This window comes from Giraffa tippelskirchi, chromosome X (assembly GCF_054371585.1).
Source record: "Giraffa tippelskirchi isolate mGirTip1 chromosome X, T2T-mGirTip1v1.2.pri, whole genome shotgun sequence".
Lineage (NCBI taxonomy): Eukaryota > Metazoa > Chordata > Mammalia > Artiodactyla > Giraffidae > Giraffa > Giraffa tippelskirchi.
This window is the reverse complement of record NC_137289.1, coordinates 106,215,001-106,231,992: the sequence shown is the minus strand read 5'-3', so window position 1 is coordinate 106,231,992 and position 16,992 is coordinate 106,215,001. Positions and strand designations below refer to the sequence as shown.

Below are 16,992 nucleotides of genomic sequence, written 5' to 3'. Positions count from 1 at the left end.
ATTTGTATGTTTAAGTTAAAATAAGTTTATTAGTACAGCAAAAAAGGTTTTGTGTTCTTAGGTAAAAAGAACAAAGTGATGCCTTGAGATAGCTTACTCATTTCAGCTAATAATGTGAATACAAACTTTTTTTTATAAATAAGTTTTTATGCATTTTAGCTGCATTGAAGAATGTGTCAGTAGCAAAAATGTGCACAAACCTGTCCTCTTTGGCTAAGTGTATAAGTAAACTTTTTATGGTTTTGAAAGGGAAAATACTTCCCCTTATTGAGTGTCATTTATGCCTGCACATCAGTCCTCCCTACTTGCTTGTCACTGCTGCTTAAGCAACTCCTTTTAGAATCTGTTACTCTGGGTCCTGTTCTTAGTAGTAATAGTAGAAGAGGTAAGGGAGGAACAGATGAATAAGTGTGTGATTGACTTACATTTCCATTAAACATGATAACTCAGCCCTCTTTCTTTTGGAGCACAGCAACTATAATAGATATCACAAAACAAGGGTCCTTGTTTGTTTTGTGTACTGTGAACTCTACATGAAAAGCAGCTGATTTTGTGAACTTGAATTGATCCACAACTGAAATACTATTCCCTGACAAATTAAGTCAGATTATTCCATGTGCTAGCATTCCATGATCTAGTGTTTTGATTACTTACATAGTCAGCTTGTTTGTTTGTTTTATCATAACAGTTTTATTTAAGGTGTACAAGATGATGTTTTGATATACCTATACATAGTGAAATGATTGCTCCAGTCATGCTGTCCAACATATCCATCTCCTCACATAGTTACCTTTTTTTCCCTGTGGTGAGGCACCTCAAATCTGTTCTCTCATCCAGTTGTAATGCTGTATGTTAGTTCTCTAGATTTACTTATCCTACATAACTTCAACTGTGTTTCTTTCGACCAACATCTCCCCATTTCCTCCATCTTACCACTCCTGGTAACCACCATTCAACTCCCTGCTTCTGCGTATTTGACTTTTTTGGGTTCCACAGATAAGTGAGATTATACCATCTAAATTTGTTTAGTAAAGATTTGTGTTACCCATTTTGTACCATTTTTATTTGTAGCATTTGAATGGACTTTTTCCTATACTCTTGGAGTTTAAAAAAAATTGTCAAATGATTGTAATTTTTATTTTATGTGAGTTGTGAATATATGTAGCCAGTGCCAATAAGGTAGGATTGTATGTTGTGTGTTCTACTCTGAACTGTAATTGATGATATAGCTTTATATTTACTCCTTGGAAGTAAACTTTGTGTTAACAGAGATTTTTAAATGCAGATTAAGTTTTACATGAAACAGTAAATAAGATTTATCATCTTATATTCTTTGTTTCATATCTTGAAATTTTTTCAAATACAAAAATTAGAGAAGAATAGAACTGTAGTTTGTAATCTACTAAGTGACAAGTCAGTACTTAAAATTGTTTTAATTTCTCTGGAATGAAAGTTCTTCATTGCGTTGACTGTACCTTAAAGACAAACTTTTAGGACAGAATTGACGGTTCTAAATTTTGGGAGTGTGTATGCCAAGCTACAAAGAATAAATTGACTGAAAAGAGTATTTTTTATGTGTTTGTGTCTGCTCTGTATTATTTTAAGTAGTAGAGTAATTAAGTCATTTATGTAAATATTTTTAATCATTTTCTATAGGTTGGATGCATCATACGGTGGATCTCCTGGGAGATAAAGCCACCAAGGAAAGCTATGCTATTCAGTATCTCCAAAAGTCCTTGGAAGCAGATCCTAATTCTGGCCAGTCTTGGTATTTCCTTGGAAGGTAAGACTGATTTATCAGAAACTTAGGTTTTGCTTTTGTTTATTGCAGCTAAGAGTTTTGAATTATGATCTGAAATATCCGTTTACTAATAATCTGACCAGTATATTTTCCCTTTTAAATATTTTATAACAAAGATTTCTAGATAAAAAATAAGAGAATTTCTGAATGTGGTGGTTTTGTTATACCATCATCTGGTCCATCAGGATATTTCTTATTTTGCTTATTGGATTTTCATTTGACTTAAATTATTGCTGTTTTTCAAAAACTCTTGGCAGATACTAATTATTCATTCAGGTATTTAAATGCCTTTCCTTTTGATTTCTAGTGGTCATCATATGTCTAAGTAGAACAGAGAATTAATATTTCATTCTGCCTGGTGACTACCAGTAGTTAGTGGAACTTTACCCATTATCCTTTTAATTAGTGGTATTTACCTTAGAATGGACATTAATAGTAGATCTCAAATCATAGTTCTATTTGAAATTTTACAATGAGAAAATAGATACATTATTTTTCAATTTGTTGGAAAGGAGAAGTGACATTAGTGAAAAAATTTTTTGCAAGTCTAGAAACTTTTCTTGTACTTTGAATGTCTGAATTTTGCTTACTGATTATCTGAAATATATCTCATGTATATGTATCTGATAGAATATATTTTTGGACCATTATCTGATTGTATTTTAGTTCTTAATTGATTTTAGCTTTTGCAGTATGGTGGAAAAGAAAGATCAATCTACTAGGAGTTATCTGAGATACTTGGATTCAAATCTGGGTTACTATTTGTGGAATCTTGGATTGAACAATTAAACATTTTGAGGCTTCAGTTTTCTGTTGATAAGAGAATTAGATCCGTGGTTCTCAATGGTGATAGGGTGGATGGGAAGGCGCTGTTTTGCCCCGTAGGAGACATTTCATAATGTCTGTAGAGAGATTTAGGTTATTACAACTATGGAGAATGCTACTAGAACAGTTCTCTACAGTAAAAAATTACCTGGCACAAAATGTCAATGGTGCTGAGGTTGAGAAGCCCTGGGTTAGATCTCTTAGGTAACCTTCAGATGCTAAAGGTTTTAATTTTATGTTTTCTTTGGAAATTACCCTGTTTTGTTTTAATTTTAAATTTTTTCCCATTCTTTTTTCTATAGGAGTATTTTACTTTGAGTGAGTTAGCCATATAGTCACATTAAATTTTAGTATTTTGTATAGTCACATTAATTTTAGTATTCTAGTATTTTATATTTTAGTGTTTCATTTTTTCCTTTAAATTAGCAATATATTTGTATGAGAGGGAATGATATTAGATGTTTCAATTTTTTTTATTATTCATTAATAATATCCTATAATAGTTGAGTGGGAAAGTAGGTATTTTTAGTAGGAATTTGCTAATTCCTTGCCAGGCTTATAAAGTCATTTAAATTCAGTTGCTCATTAATAAAGCTTGAGAGTCCAAACTTGGTCTTTCTCTTTCATTAAAGATCTTTTGGAGCAGAAACTGAATCTTAACCATCTTTGTATCTTTTTACCTAGCAAATGACTATTTAGTAAAGGGAATAAATGATCTAATTGAACACCATTTGCCTTTGGAGCTCGCTCTGTTACTATTGTTAGTATCGTGCAGTGAGAGGCTTCATATAGTGACCAAAAGGGAGCTCTAGTACTGCAAAGTAGGGTCTTGCTTAGTCACTGCCTCTAGTGTTAATGTTTATATATGAAAATTTATGTTAATATAGATTAAAAGGAGTGTGTACCAGAAAGTATTTTTCTTTTGATCTAAGATAAAGATTAGTAGTTTAATACAGCAGATAAAGATTAGTAGTTTAATACAGCACAATCGTGTGGATGTCTTTTTAATATACTTTTTCTTAATTCTATGCATGTAAAATTAATATATAATTTTGAAATATCAAGAATTACTTTTTTTTTTTTTTTGGCCATACCACTTGTGGATTCATAGTTCCCGGATCAGGGATCAAACCCTGGGCCCCCACAGTGAAAGACCAGAGTCCTAGCCACTGGGCCTCCAAGGAATTCCCCCAAATTACTACTGTAGTAATTCTGTAATTTTCAGCTCACTGAGCACTGTTCCATAGGGGGTGTGTCGTCCTCCCACCCCACAAGTGGTTTTACATTTGAAATCATTGAGATGCTTTTTTATTTGAACCTTTCTGGATAGAATTTTCCAAATATACTCTGCTGACTTCTCAGATAAAGGATACTTCTTCCAATTTAACTTGTTTTGGGGTTCAAGATTATCATGTTGGTGTTCAGTATTTTTTATCTGTAATATAATTTGAGGACTGTTTTAGACTTTTTTTCTTTGATGTTTACATTTCTTACCTTTTTTACTGACTTCTAATGTGTTGCTTCAAGTCTGTTTTGTCATGAGAAAATATTTATAAATAAATTAGATTTTAGAAGTTATTAAAGCTCTGAAGGAAGATCTCAGATGTCATTGGGATTTGATGGCCCTAATATTTTTGAGGCACTTTGTTACTTATCTCTGCATCAGGTCTGTGTCGAAGATTGCATTTGTTTGTTGTTTGGCATGTGTATATCATAATGAAAGTGTAATGTGGTAATGCTGTTAAACTAGCACTTTGTTATTGATTGTGTTATCACATAATTATAGAATGTTAGAGCTAGGAGGGACCAAGAGGTCACCTAGTTCACCCTGTAAACCTTGTCATTTTGCACGTTTTAGAAAGGGAGCTTAGAGGAGTCAAGTGTTTTGTCCAAGGTCACAGTCATGCAGGTAATTAGTAGCAGAGCAGGGACTAGATTCTTGGTTCAACACCCAGAGCTTTTTCAGTTACACAATACTGTCTCACGGGAGCCTGTTTAAGTTTTATTAGAGGAAAAGTGTTTGATAGTTAGATTGAGGAATCTGTATTTGGGCACATTGGTTCCCTACTTTCACTTTGTAGGAATCAAGAATGAAAACATAGGTTGTGGGATTTACTGCTTATTCCTCCCAGCAGTTAGTTAGATTTGCTCTATAAATCTGAGATTGGCTTTGATTTAATTAAGAACAACAAACAGAGCATGTTTTCTACTATTGGGTAAACATTTCTTTGTGGTGTCTGTCCCTGTTTGTCATTGTTAATGCCCTCTTGTCCTGAATTCTCTCCTCATAAAACAGTTTACAGGTGCTCTCAGACACTGCCTCTGTTTCTGTCACTGACCTTTTTTTTTTTAATATAAACTTATTTATTTTAATTGGAGGCTAATTACTTTACAATATTGTATTGGTTTTGCTATACATTGACATGAATCGCCATGGGTGTACTGTGTTCCCCATCCTGAACCTCCCTCCCCATCCCATCCCTCTGGTTCATCCCAGTGCACCAGCCCCAAGCACCCTGTATCATGCATCGAACCTGGACTGGCGATTCGTTTCACATATGATAATATACATGTTTCAATGCCATTCTCCCAAACCATCCCACCCTCGCCCTCTCCCGTAGAGTCCAAAAGACTGTTCTATACGTCTGTGTCTCTTTTGCTGTCTCGCATACAGAGTTATTGTTATCATCTTTCTAAATTCCATATATATGCGTTAGTATACTGTATTGGTGTTTTTCTTTCTGACTTCCTTCACGCTGTATAACAGGCTCCAGTTTCATCCAACTGGACATGGAACAACAGACTGGTTCCAAATAGGAAAAGGAGTATGTCAAGGCTGTATATTGTCACCCTGCTTATTTAACTTATATACAGAGTACATCATGAGAAACGCTGGGCTGGAAGAAACACAAGCTGGAATCAAGATTGCCGGGAGAAATATCAATAACCTCAGATATGCAGATGACACCACCCTTATGGCAGAAAGCGAAGCAGAACTAAAGAGCTTCTTGATGAAAGTGAAAGAGGAGAGTGAAAAAGTTGGCTTAAAGCTCAGCGTTCAGAAAACTAAGATCATGGCATCTGGTCCCATCACTTCATGGGAAATAGATGGGGAAACAGTGTCAGACTTTATTTTTCTGGGCTCCAAAATCACTGCTGATGGTGATTGCAGCCATGAAATTAAAAGACGCTTACTCCTTGGAAGGAAGGTTATAACCAACCTAGATAACATATTTAAAAGCAGAGACATTACTTTGCCAACAAAGGTCTGTCTAGTCAAGGCTATGGTTTTTCCAGTGGTCATGTATGGAGGTGAGAGTTGGACAGTGAAGAAAGCTGAGCACCGAAGAATTGATGCTTTTGAACTGTGGTGTTGGAGAAGACTCTTGAGAGTCCCTTGGACTGCAAGGAGATCCAACCAGTCCTTCCTAAAGGAGATCAATCCTGAGTGTTCATTGGAAGGACTGATGTTGAAGCTGAAACTCCAGTACTTTGGCCACCTCATGTGAAGAGTTGACTCATTGGAAAAGACCCTAATGCTGGGAAGGATTGGGGGCAGGAGGAGAAGGGGGTGACAGAGGATGAGATGGTTGGATGGCATCACCGACTCGATGGACATGGTTTGGGTAAACTCCAGGAGTTGGTGATGGACAGGGAGGCCTGGCGTGCTGCGATTGATGGGGTCGCAAAGAGTCGGACACGACTGAGCTACTGAACTGAACTGAACTGAATATTCTGTATATGTACCACAGCTTCCTTATCCATTTGTCTGCTGATGGACATCTAGGTTGCTTCCATGTCCTGGTTATTATAAATAGCGCTGTGATGAACATTGGGGTCCATGTGCCTCTTTCAATTCTGGTTTCCTCAGTGTGTATGCCCAGCAGTGGGATTGCTGGGTCATGTGGCAGTTCTATTTCCAGTTTTTTAAGGAATCTCCACACTGTTCTCCATAGTGGCTGTACTAGTTTGCATTCCCACCAACAGTGTAAGAGGGTTTCCTTTTCTCCACACCCTCTCTAGCATTTATTGCTTGTAGACTTTTGGATAGCAGCCATTCTGACTAGCGTGAGATGGTACCTCATTGTGGTTTTGATTTGCATTTCTCTAATAAGGAGTGACGTTGAGCATCTTTTCATGTGTTTGTTAGCCATCTGTATGTCTTCTTTGGAGAAATGTCTGTTTAGTTCTTTGGCCCATTTTTTGATTGGGTCATTTATTTTTCTGGAATTGAGCTGCAGGTGTTGCTTGTGTATTTTTGAGATTGATTCTTTGTCTGTTGCTTCGTTTGCTATTATTTTCTCCCATTCTGAAGGCTGTCTTTTCACCTTGCTTATAGTTTCCTTTGTTGTGCAAAAGCTTTTAATTTTAATTAATTCCCATTTGTTTATTTTTGCTTTTATTTCCAATATTCTGGGAGGTGGGTCATAGAGGATCCTGCTGTGATTTATGTCGGAGAGTGTTTTGCCTATGGTTTCCTCTAGGAGTTTCTTAATATTGCCCCAACCCCAAGATTAGTGATCTCATGGTCTTCCTTTGTGGCTTAGCTGATAAAGAGTCCACCTGCAATGCAGGAGACCTGGATCGAACCTGGGTTTGATCCCTGGGTTGGGAAGATGCCCTGGAGAAGGGAAAGGCTACCCACTGTAGTATTCTGGCCTGGAGAACTCCATGGACTGTATAGTCCATAGGGTCACAAAGAGTCAGACATGACTGAGCAACTTTCACTTCACTTCACTTTTTAGGCTTATTTTTGCCTCTCCTTTGTAGGTATCCTGTGTTGTTATACCCTCTCTTCCAGATGGGTGAATTCCAAATCTCGATTTTGACACTTCAAAGTATTAAACACCAGGACAACATCTCCTATTCTTTACCTAACATACCCATTTTAATGTCTACATCTCATGTCAAAATCAGCATATTTGAAACCACATTCATCATTTTCTTCTCTGAACCAGCTCCTTCTCCTTTATTTTTGCCAGTGATATCACCATTCTTCCCCCCACCATTTGTCAGATCTCAAAACTAAATTATAATCCAATCCCCATGAATATCTAATCAGTCTGTCACAAAGTTTTTATCTGTGTTTTAGTTTAGTTTCTCCTTTTTCTTTGTTGTCAAATCCATTACTTTCACCCTAATTTGGGCCTATTCCAAGCCAGTAAATATAGCTGCCTTCTTTTTTACTGTCTATAATTTTTTTCACTTTCGGTATATTGCTACACATTGTTAGCAGATAAATATTACCATAAAATACTTTCATCATGCCATTCCCCTTGTTAAAAGAACAAACTTCGGGATATTCTTGGGTTGGATTTAAAATTCTCTACCATTTATATCTGTGCAATCTTATATATATCTTATATATATAAGATATAAGGTGTAACTTATATAAGTTTTGCTCATGCTATTCAAGCAACATTTCAAAATGCCTTTTCTCAGATTCTCTGCTTGAATCAGTGGTTCTCAGACTTTTTTTTTTTTTCTCTCTTTTTTTATTTTTATTTTTTTTCTCTTTTTTTATTTTTTATTTTATAAATTTATTTATTTTAGTTGGGGGCTAATTACTTTACAATATTGTAATAGTTTTTGCCATACACTGACATGAATCAGCCATGGGTTTACATGTGTTCCCCTTCCTGGACCCCCCACCCACCTCCCTCCCCATCCCATCCCTCTGGGTCATCCCATTGCCCCGGCCCTGAGCCCTTGTCTCATGCATCGAACATCAGACTTTTAGATTACTTGACATTTACTTTGTTTTTTTTTTTTTTTTGCTATTTACTCAGTCAGTAGTATTTCAGAGTAAGTCAATTACAGTACAAATATTGGTTTAATGGAAAATGTATATATGTATGTTTGTATATGTCTATTTTTCCCATTTTGTTTGCTTGGCCAAATTGCTGTAAACTAGCTTGTAATTGCAAATCACTGATCTAAACAGTATGCATCTACACACATTCAGATCCTTCACTCTTACCCTTTCCTTTCTTATCTTTCCTAAACCCAGTAGTGTGTAGTGTGGTCTCGTCTACCCTACCCTAAATTCTCAGACCAGTTATTCTATTTGGTAGCCATTTGATACGGCATCATGCTATTTATAATGTGTCTTCAGTTCTCATCTAAACTGTAACTCCTTTACGATGGACTGGGTTTTACTTTTTCCTTTTCCCTTAGTGCCAAACATTAAGAATATAATTTCTGTATTTTTATAATTTTAGCTACTGTTTTATATATCCATCAGGTACATCTACATTAAGAAAAATGGCAGTTCCCTGAAACTTTAATCATAACTTGCTACCCTTACTGGTCGTTAAATACTGTACTTAATCCTGTTTTATACTATTTTTGATAGTCGGCTTGATACTATTTCTTATGTTTGTGTCTTGTATGTATTAAAGAATTGTTGCCTTTATTTTTATTATTTAAGAAAGGAAAACTGAAATCTGATTCAGCAAGTCTTACCAACATAGAATGTTTTTCTTGGTTTTTAACTATATTCTAACTCGTCGGAAAACCAGAGATCAAGTTGTATACATAGAGTGGTGTGTGTGTATCTCTGAATATTATTATATTGAAGTGATATGGCATTTAACTATTTTAATAGGTGCTAAAGTATGCTGCACTGATAAACACTATCAGATAGTCTATAATAATAGCTTATTGAAGGGTTAATTATAGTGTACATTATTATTGTCATGTATATTCACACTTCACGTAAATCTGTTCGCTTATTAGATTTTTATTTGCTTTGACATAGTCTTTCAGCACATTAATCAATGTGTATTAATCATATTTTCTTATTTTTTTTCCCCTTCCCTTTTAGGTGCTATTCAAGTATTGGGAAAGTTCAGGATGCCTTTATATCTTACAGGCAGTCTATTGATAAGTCAGAAGCAAGTGCAGATACATGGTGTTCAATAGGGTAAGACTTTGTGTAGAAATAATGGTATAATTCATACACAAAGATAGTTGTGTCACATATAATGTACTTCATGGTTTACATCATGTTATGAAGCTAAGCCATTCTTTTTAGTCAACTTATTTTTTCTTAATTTCTCTTTCCAGTGTGCTATATCAACAGCAAAATCAGCCTATGGATGCTTTACAGGCCTATATTTGTGCTGTACAATTGGACCATGGCCATGCTGCAGCCTGGATGGACCTAGGCACACTCTATGAATCCTGCAACCAGCCTCAGGATGCCATTAAATGCTACTTAAATGCAACCAGAAGCAAAAGTTGTAGTAATACCTCTGCACTTGCAGCACGAATTAAGTATTTACAGGTAAAATGTTTAAATCGCAGTTTTTTAAAGGCACATGTTTCCCCATGACACTCAGGCAGGAGGAGGGTGGCTGGGAAGTTTGTCTAGTTGTGTTTTGATGTCTATAACTTGTTTCCATATTTTGTAAACATACCATAGCTTGTAATATTATTTTACTTTACTTTTCATTTTAAGTAAGATAAACAGTATTTTAAAAGATGCTCTTTTGTGCATTTACCCTGTTAATGCATATTAATTTACATAATTTTTTTCTATGTACTGTCTACATTTTTAAGTTGTCATAGCATTTTAGAGAAAAGAACACGAACACTGTCTTTCACTCTTGCTTGGAGTTTCATGAGAAGACAGCTATAAGAACTCTGAAAACAGAGCTCAGCTTTGTTTTAATTCTCACAAAGGTTTATATTCCCGTTTCCCTCATTATACTTAGTATCTTTCTGAAACCCCAAATTAAGGATCTATTTTCTTTTAAAAACAGTTATAGCATTTAGGAAGATTTAGTGGACTTGCTCTTACTCAAGTAGGCTTGTGTTAAATTTGCTTTTTACATAATTTTTCCTAGGCTCAGTTGTGTAACCTTCCACAAGGTAGTCTACAGAATAAAACTAAATTACTTCCTAGTATTGAGGAGGCGTGGAGCCTACCAATCCCCGCAGAGCTTACCTCCAGGCAGGGTGCCATGAACACAGCACAGCAGGTGAGAAGTTGGGTTATGTTCTGCAGGTGCCCAGCTTTAAGGGTTCTTTTCAATCTATAGTAGTCAAGCGTATTTTACTAAGCACAGGAGGCTTTTATTAATGAAAAGACTCTCGATTTAATTGTGAAGGGAATTTAGATCAAATTAAAACTCCCTCTGATATGGGAAGAAATTTTGGGGTGCCAATTTAGAACCTTTGTGCATTTTCATGGTTTTGAAGGAAATTTCTTAACATAATGCTGCAGTTGTTTATTCAATTTTTGAAACAAGTTTTTCAAAGGAAGGTACACATTCCTCCACTGATGATTCATTTGATTTTCAATCATTCAGCGATGTCCACATAGATTTGAAAAGGATGCAGCTTGTAAAGTTGTATAATTTGAAGGAATGAATTAAGAATATATAGAACCCTATTTTTGTCTTCCTTCTGTGATTCTTAGGCATGTAAACCTCATCATCCAAATACTGAACCTGTATTAGGCCTCAGTCAAACACCAATTTCACAGCAATCCTTGCCACTACACATGATTCCTTCTAGCCAAGTAGATGACCTGTCCAGTCCTGCCAAGAGGAAAAGAACATCTAGTCCAACAAAGGTATATATTTTAGAGAAATAGAAAATCCCAGTCAAGAAAGAAATTCCTAACTGCCCTGAACTTGTGCAGTTTGAACATCTCCTGTCCTTTATTTTAAATCTGTGGACATCAATGAGTGAAAGGTTTGAGTTTTTTCATTCCAAATTCTTAGTATCATATTAAATACGGAAAGTAGGGATAAATTTGCATTCATCAAATCATTTTATTCATCTCCCTGCCGTTAAGATCTCAACACAACTTTTCATCATCACTTTCTACTGACATTAAAATAAACTTAACATTGAACCTAGTGGACAGTGTGGTATTTAGGTTAGTCATTTGGGCCATAGTTTAGGGGTGGGCCTTTTTGGGTGGCTAATTAAAGAATCAATATTTTCTTAAGTTTTAAGTTCCCAAATTTACTATGCATGTAAAATTACTTTTAAAAGAACTAAATGTCATAACATCTTTTTTATATGTAAATATTCCAGTTCATAGTCATTTGACCTCCATTAATCATTATGTTAACTCTGTGGATTTAACCAAACATTCTTTAATTTTTTTTTAATCAATTTTCCTCAGAATACTTCTGATAATTGGAGTAGTGGCCATGCAGTGTCACATCCTCCAGTACAGCAACAAGGTCATTCATGGTGTTTGACACCACAGAAATTACAGGTATGTAAAACATGCTTTTGACAGATTGTTTTTCCTATTAAAGAAAAGTAGAGGTACTAAATTTCTAAGTTTTTTTAAGTATTCTTAAAACCGAATGGCAGTAAACTCAGTTAATAGGCACATAAATAAAATGAGCCCACATTTACCAGAGTAGTAGAGATAATTCATTCTTTTTTTTTTCCCACTTACCTCCACCCCACCCCCCAATATATTCTCATGGTTCAAACCACCTAAGTATGAGTTTAGAGTATATAGAACAAATTCTCCTACTTCTATCCCTACCCACTCAGTTCCCCTCCTAACCAAAAACCAGTATTACTTGTTGCTTATCTATCTTTCAAGAGATGTCATGCATGTCCAAGCAAATACTCATCTCCTTTCTCTCATGTTATTTTTCTTCTTTTTTTATACAAATGATAAAATGCTGTATATACTGTTAAGTAGTGTATTCTGCAGACCTTTCCATGTGAATATACTAAGAGCTTCCTAATTCTTTTATGACTATATCGTGTTTCTTTATATAGGTGTCATAGTTTTACTTAGGCAAATTCCTAGTTTTGGATAGTCAGATTGTCTTCAGACTTTCCTATTCCATACAGTGCTTCTTATAGAGTACTTGTCATAAAGCATTTTTAAGCTTAAAGAACTTTCTGTGTAAATCCTGATAATTATTGATGAGTAAAATCTCATGCCCATTTATCTCAAAGATCCCATTACAGTAAACCTGCTGAGATAAATGTTTATTCCTTAACTTTCTCAAACTTCTTAAAGGACTTCATCTTGGGATTGATTGCCATTGGTCAGAAATCAGTATCTTTGACTAGACACCGTTCAGAGTTTTATAGAAAGGTTACTTAAAATAATGAGCTTGTTTCTTAGATATGTCTTTGACTGTATTCTTCTTTTTCTTCTAGCACTTGGAACAGCTCCGTGCAAATAGAAATAATTTAAATCCAGCACAGAAACTGATGCTGGAACAGCTGGAAAGTCAGTTTGTCTTAATGCAGCAACACCAAGTGTGTACAGCATTGTTTTCCCCCTAAAATTTGTTAGCATTTGAATATTTTTGTTGACTGAAATATCATTTTGGACAGTATGTTTATGCCCACCTCTAGTTTGTACTTAGTGTTTGGTGGGATTTAATTATGTGTGCTTCTTAAAATACTGATAATGGACAGAGATTTTTAGGGAAAACAACAGCTATAAATTAGATTTTTAACATGACTTAGTATTTTATTAATTTACATGTTATTTTGCATGAGTTTTATTTATATTATTTAATACTTAACAAACTACATCCTAAACTCAGGCAGGGTTCTTTCAAGTTTGTTTAACTCAGAGAATCTTGCATATAAATGTGATAAAATGGAGTTTTAAGATCCCCTATTTTGTGATGAGGAAGAGACCTGTAAATTTGATTTCTTTTCCATAATTTTCAACTGCTTTCTTTTGTCATTTAGTAAAAGGATATTTCTTAAGATTAAGTAGATTCCTGCTTTTCTGAGGAAGCTAATCTAAATGTGAAGAAACACAATTGCTTGTCTTAAAAAGGTATTTTTTAACCTAGAGAAATTAAATGTTAGGGTAAAATCAGAAATTATCTTGTTATGTGTCTTCACATTCTGATTCTGTCCCTTATGGGCCACACAGGCAGCATTTATTTTTATTTGTTTTTTTTTGACAGATGAGACAAACAGGAGTTGCACAGGTACGAGCTACTGGAATTCCTAACGGGCCATCAGCTGACTCATCACTGCCTACAAACTCAGTCTCTGGCCAGCAGCCACAGCTTGCTCTGACCAGAGTGCCTAGCGTGTCTCAGCCAGGAGTCCGCCCTGCCTGCCCTGGGCAGCCTTTGGCCAATGGACCCTTTTCTGCAGGCCATGTTCCCTGTAGCACATCAAGAACGCTGGGAAGTACAGACACTATTTTGATAGGCAATAATCACATAACAGGAAGTGGAAGTAATGGAAACGTGCCTTACCTGCAGCGAAACGCACTCACTCTACCTCATAACCGCACAAACCTGACCAGCAGCGCAGAGGAGCCGTGGAAAAACCAACTATCTAACTCCACTCAGGTAGTAGAAGGACTAATTGCCTTGTTGGCTTCTCATATAATAGTTGTCTTTATTTGATTTTATGCTTGTTGAGGGGAGAAATAAAAGTTTGGGAAACTGTTTTTATAAGCATTTATAGTACTACAGTGTGATTACTACATTGTGACTCAGTATTGTGTCTAGATTTTTGTTTCTCATATAAAATTTACACACATAGGTAATGTTAGAAATTTCTAAAAGAAAAAGAAAATAAATCATGCAATTCCCCCAAAACTCACTGCTAATTTACAATGGCATCTTAAGCATTTATAGTAATGTTTCTTAGTTCATTTCTGTAAATATTGCCTACCTAGATCAAGTGCTGTTCTAAGTGGTAAGTATTTACTCTGGTGGGAGGAAAAGTTTTTACTTCTGAATATTTATCCTCATAGTTTTCCCTGTGTTTTGGATTGTTTCCATGGAGCAGGTGCACCAAAGCAGAACTTGAAGGGTCAAAGAACTTTTAAAAGAAATGTTGCGAATATGTATTGCCAAATTGCTTATACTTTTGTTAGTCTACTACAAGGAAATATTTGACTTACTATTGGTTAAACTAAAATAAGTTCTTTTTCTAAGAACTTTTAAAAATGTCTTAGTTCATGTACATAAACAGACAATAAATAGGCATTACATATGAAATATAAGGTAATGTTTACCATTAGTTCTCTGAAATAATATACTAGAAAATGGAGCTGGGGAGTGCTAGAGATTGGTGGTGGAGGAGTTGCAGTAATAAATAGGAATGTCAGGGAAGGTTTCACTGGAAGGGGTAGTTGAATAAAAACCTGAAAGAGTTATAGAAGTGAGCCTTGAAGATATTTCCTGGAGGAGGAAATGGCAATCCACTCCAGTATTCTTGCCTGAAGAATCCCATGGAGAGAGAAGCCTGGTGGGCTAAAGTCCATGGGGTCACAAAGAGTTGAACACGACTTAGCAACTGAGCACGCACACACACACACTTGAAGATATTTGTGATAAGAGTGTTTCAGGTTTAGGAGCAACAAGAGCAATAGGCCCTAAGGCTGGAGCATGTTTTGCCTATTTAGGGATTATCAGGGCGGCAAAAGCATGGCTGAGCAGGATGAGAGGTAGGTGTGTTCCAGTTTGGACACAGGCTAGCTAAATCATGTTCAGCCTTGTAGGCCATTGTATAAAGATTTTGGATTTTATTCTGAGTTAAATGGGAAACTATAGGGAGGTTTGAATGGAGTGAGGTGGTCTGACTAGATCCTCTCCGGTACACTGTGGATAGGCTAAAGGAGGCAAAAGTACAAATGATATGACTCATTTGGAAATTACCATTATAATCCATGTTAAGAGATGGTGGCGGCTCAACCCAGAGTGACAGCAGTAGAAATGGTCAACTTTTGGGTACATTTGGGCATAGAACCAACAGGATTAGGTAATAGAGTGGGTATGAGAAAACGGGAGCCTAAGCTAGCCTGATAAACTAGGGAAGATGAAGGAAGGAAACTGGGTGAAATCACCAAGGGGTGAGAATAGATAGGGGAAAAAAGAGAACTCAAAACTGAGCCTTGGGGCATTCCAATATAATCAGTCAGAAAATTGGAAAACTAACAAAAAAAACTAGAAGAGGAGTGACTTGTGAGGATAGTAGGAGATAAAGGAGAATATGAGTGATGCCTTAAAGCCAAGTCTTTCAAGGAAGGGACTGTGGTCAAAGTGTGAATCAATCAGTGGGTTACAGGTTGAGTCAGTAATGTGAGGAAATTAACCCTGGAGAAAAAGGAGAGAATTGTTTGGGTAGGTGAGAGGATGGGATTTTGAAGGTTCAGTGTCTTTAAACATTAAAGGATTGTTGAATGTATAACATGAGATTTTTGTTAGGATTCCTATAGTGCTAAGGTATAATTTGTAGTTAATAAATAAGAACCTTTGTTATGATTGTAACTTAATGATTCTATTATTATTCTTTATTGCATCTAATTCCCTGGCTTCCTTAGTTGCTGAGATTTTAAGTAAATAACTCCCTTCACCCTACTTTGGAAATTTGCTATCTTTACAAAGACCTACTGTATAGCACAGGGAACTCTGCTCAATGTTATGTGCCAGCCTGGATGGGCGGGGGTTTGAGGGAGGATGGATACATGTATATGTATGGCGCCCCCCTTTGCTGTTCACCTGAAACTACCACAACGTTGTTAATCGGCTGTACCCCAATACAAAGTTGTTTTTGGTGGTTAAAAAAAAACAAACACATAATTTTAGTGAAAGAGCCCTTGGTTTGCAGACCATGAATCCTCTGTACATGCCAGAATACTAAGTGGCAGAACCCAGTCTTTGCTTTGCAGACCCTTCAATGCCAGTGGCCATAGGAGCTTTTTAATTTAGGTAATGCAGTTGGGAAAGTTGCCTGAGAATTCTGTTGAACTGATTCTAAATCAGAGGTTTCCCAAATGAAGTTGCTGCATGACTAATGAAGCTGAGGAGCCTCTATTTCTGAATTAACATAATTAGAGACTTTTTCAATACTGTCTTATGCCTTTCAAATAGTTTTCTCAAGTTGTGATGAAAACTAGACCATTGATAGACCCGTATAGTATATCAACCAGTTAGCTTCTGATGATGGGAGGAAATACAGATTTATAATAATTTACATTATAGTTTCGAAGAGTTCATTCACAGATTCCACTTAAGGTATGAAAGTAAAATTATACAAATTGTAGGTGTATGTTCAGCAAGTCCTCTTTAAAAACTGTATAGCTTAAAATAACCTAGATTTGCATTTAAAGGCAGTGTAATAAAATGGTTACTTTTGTATTTGCATATTATAATTATTATAACTTGATAAGTGATTAGCTTCTGAGTAGACATTTGACGATACATGAAATTTTGACACCCACCTGGATTCTTTTGGGATAATAATACTAGATATGCTTATAATATTGAAGTATTTTTACTTTATGAAAAGTTTCATATAACTTAGTTTATCTTTCAACTACTACTGTGATTGAATTTTCAGTTGCTTACTTTAATCGTTTAAAACCAGATTGTATTCCTTTGCATGCT

The 16,992-nt window shown here is 35.7% G+C and overlaps 1 protein-coding gene across 18 annotated transcripts in view; it reads left to right on the top strand.

Moving 5' to 3' along the window:
- KDM6A (lysine demethylase 6A) overlaps positions 1–16,992 on the top strand; it is a 181,540-nt gene that overhangs the window by 122,293 nt on the left and 42,255 nt on the right. For 4 of the 18 annotated variants that reach the window (XM_081566393.1, XM_081566388.1, XM_081566384.1 and 1 more), the window contains 7 exons: positions 1,657–1,783; positions 9,453–9,551; positions 9,695–9,914; positions 10,477–10,611; positions 11,769–11,864; positions 12,779–12,880; positions 13,549–13,944. In XM_081566393.1, coding sequence (XP_081422519.1) covers positions 1,657–1,783; positions 9,453–9,551; positions 9,695–9,914; positions 10,477–10,611; positions 11,769–11,864; positions 12,779–12,880; positions 13,549–13,944 — 1,175 coding nt within the window. Of the gene's footprint in view, positions 1–1,656; positions 1,784–9,452; positions 9,552–9,694; positions 9,915–10,476; positions 10,612–11,051; positions 11,208–11,768; positions 11,865–12,778; positions 12,881–13,548; positions 13,945–16,992 lie in introns of all 18 variants that reach the window. The other 14 variants (XM_081566386.1, XM_081566383.1, XM_081566395.1 and 11 more) reach the window with 6 other exon arrangements.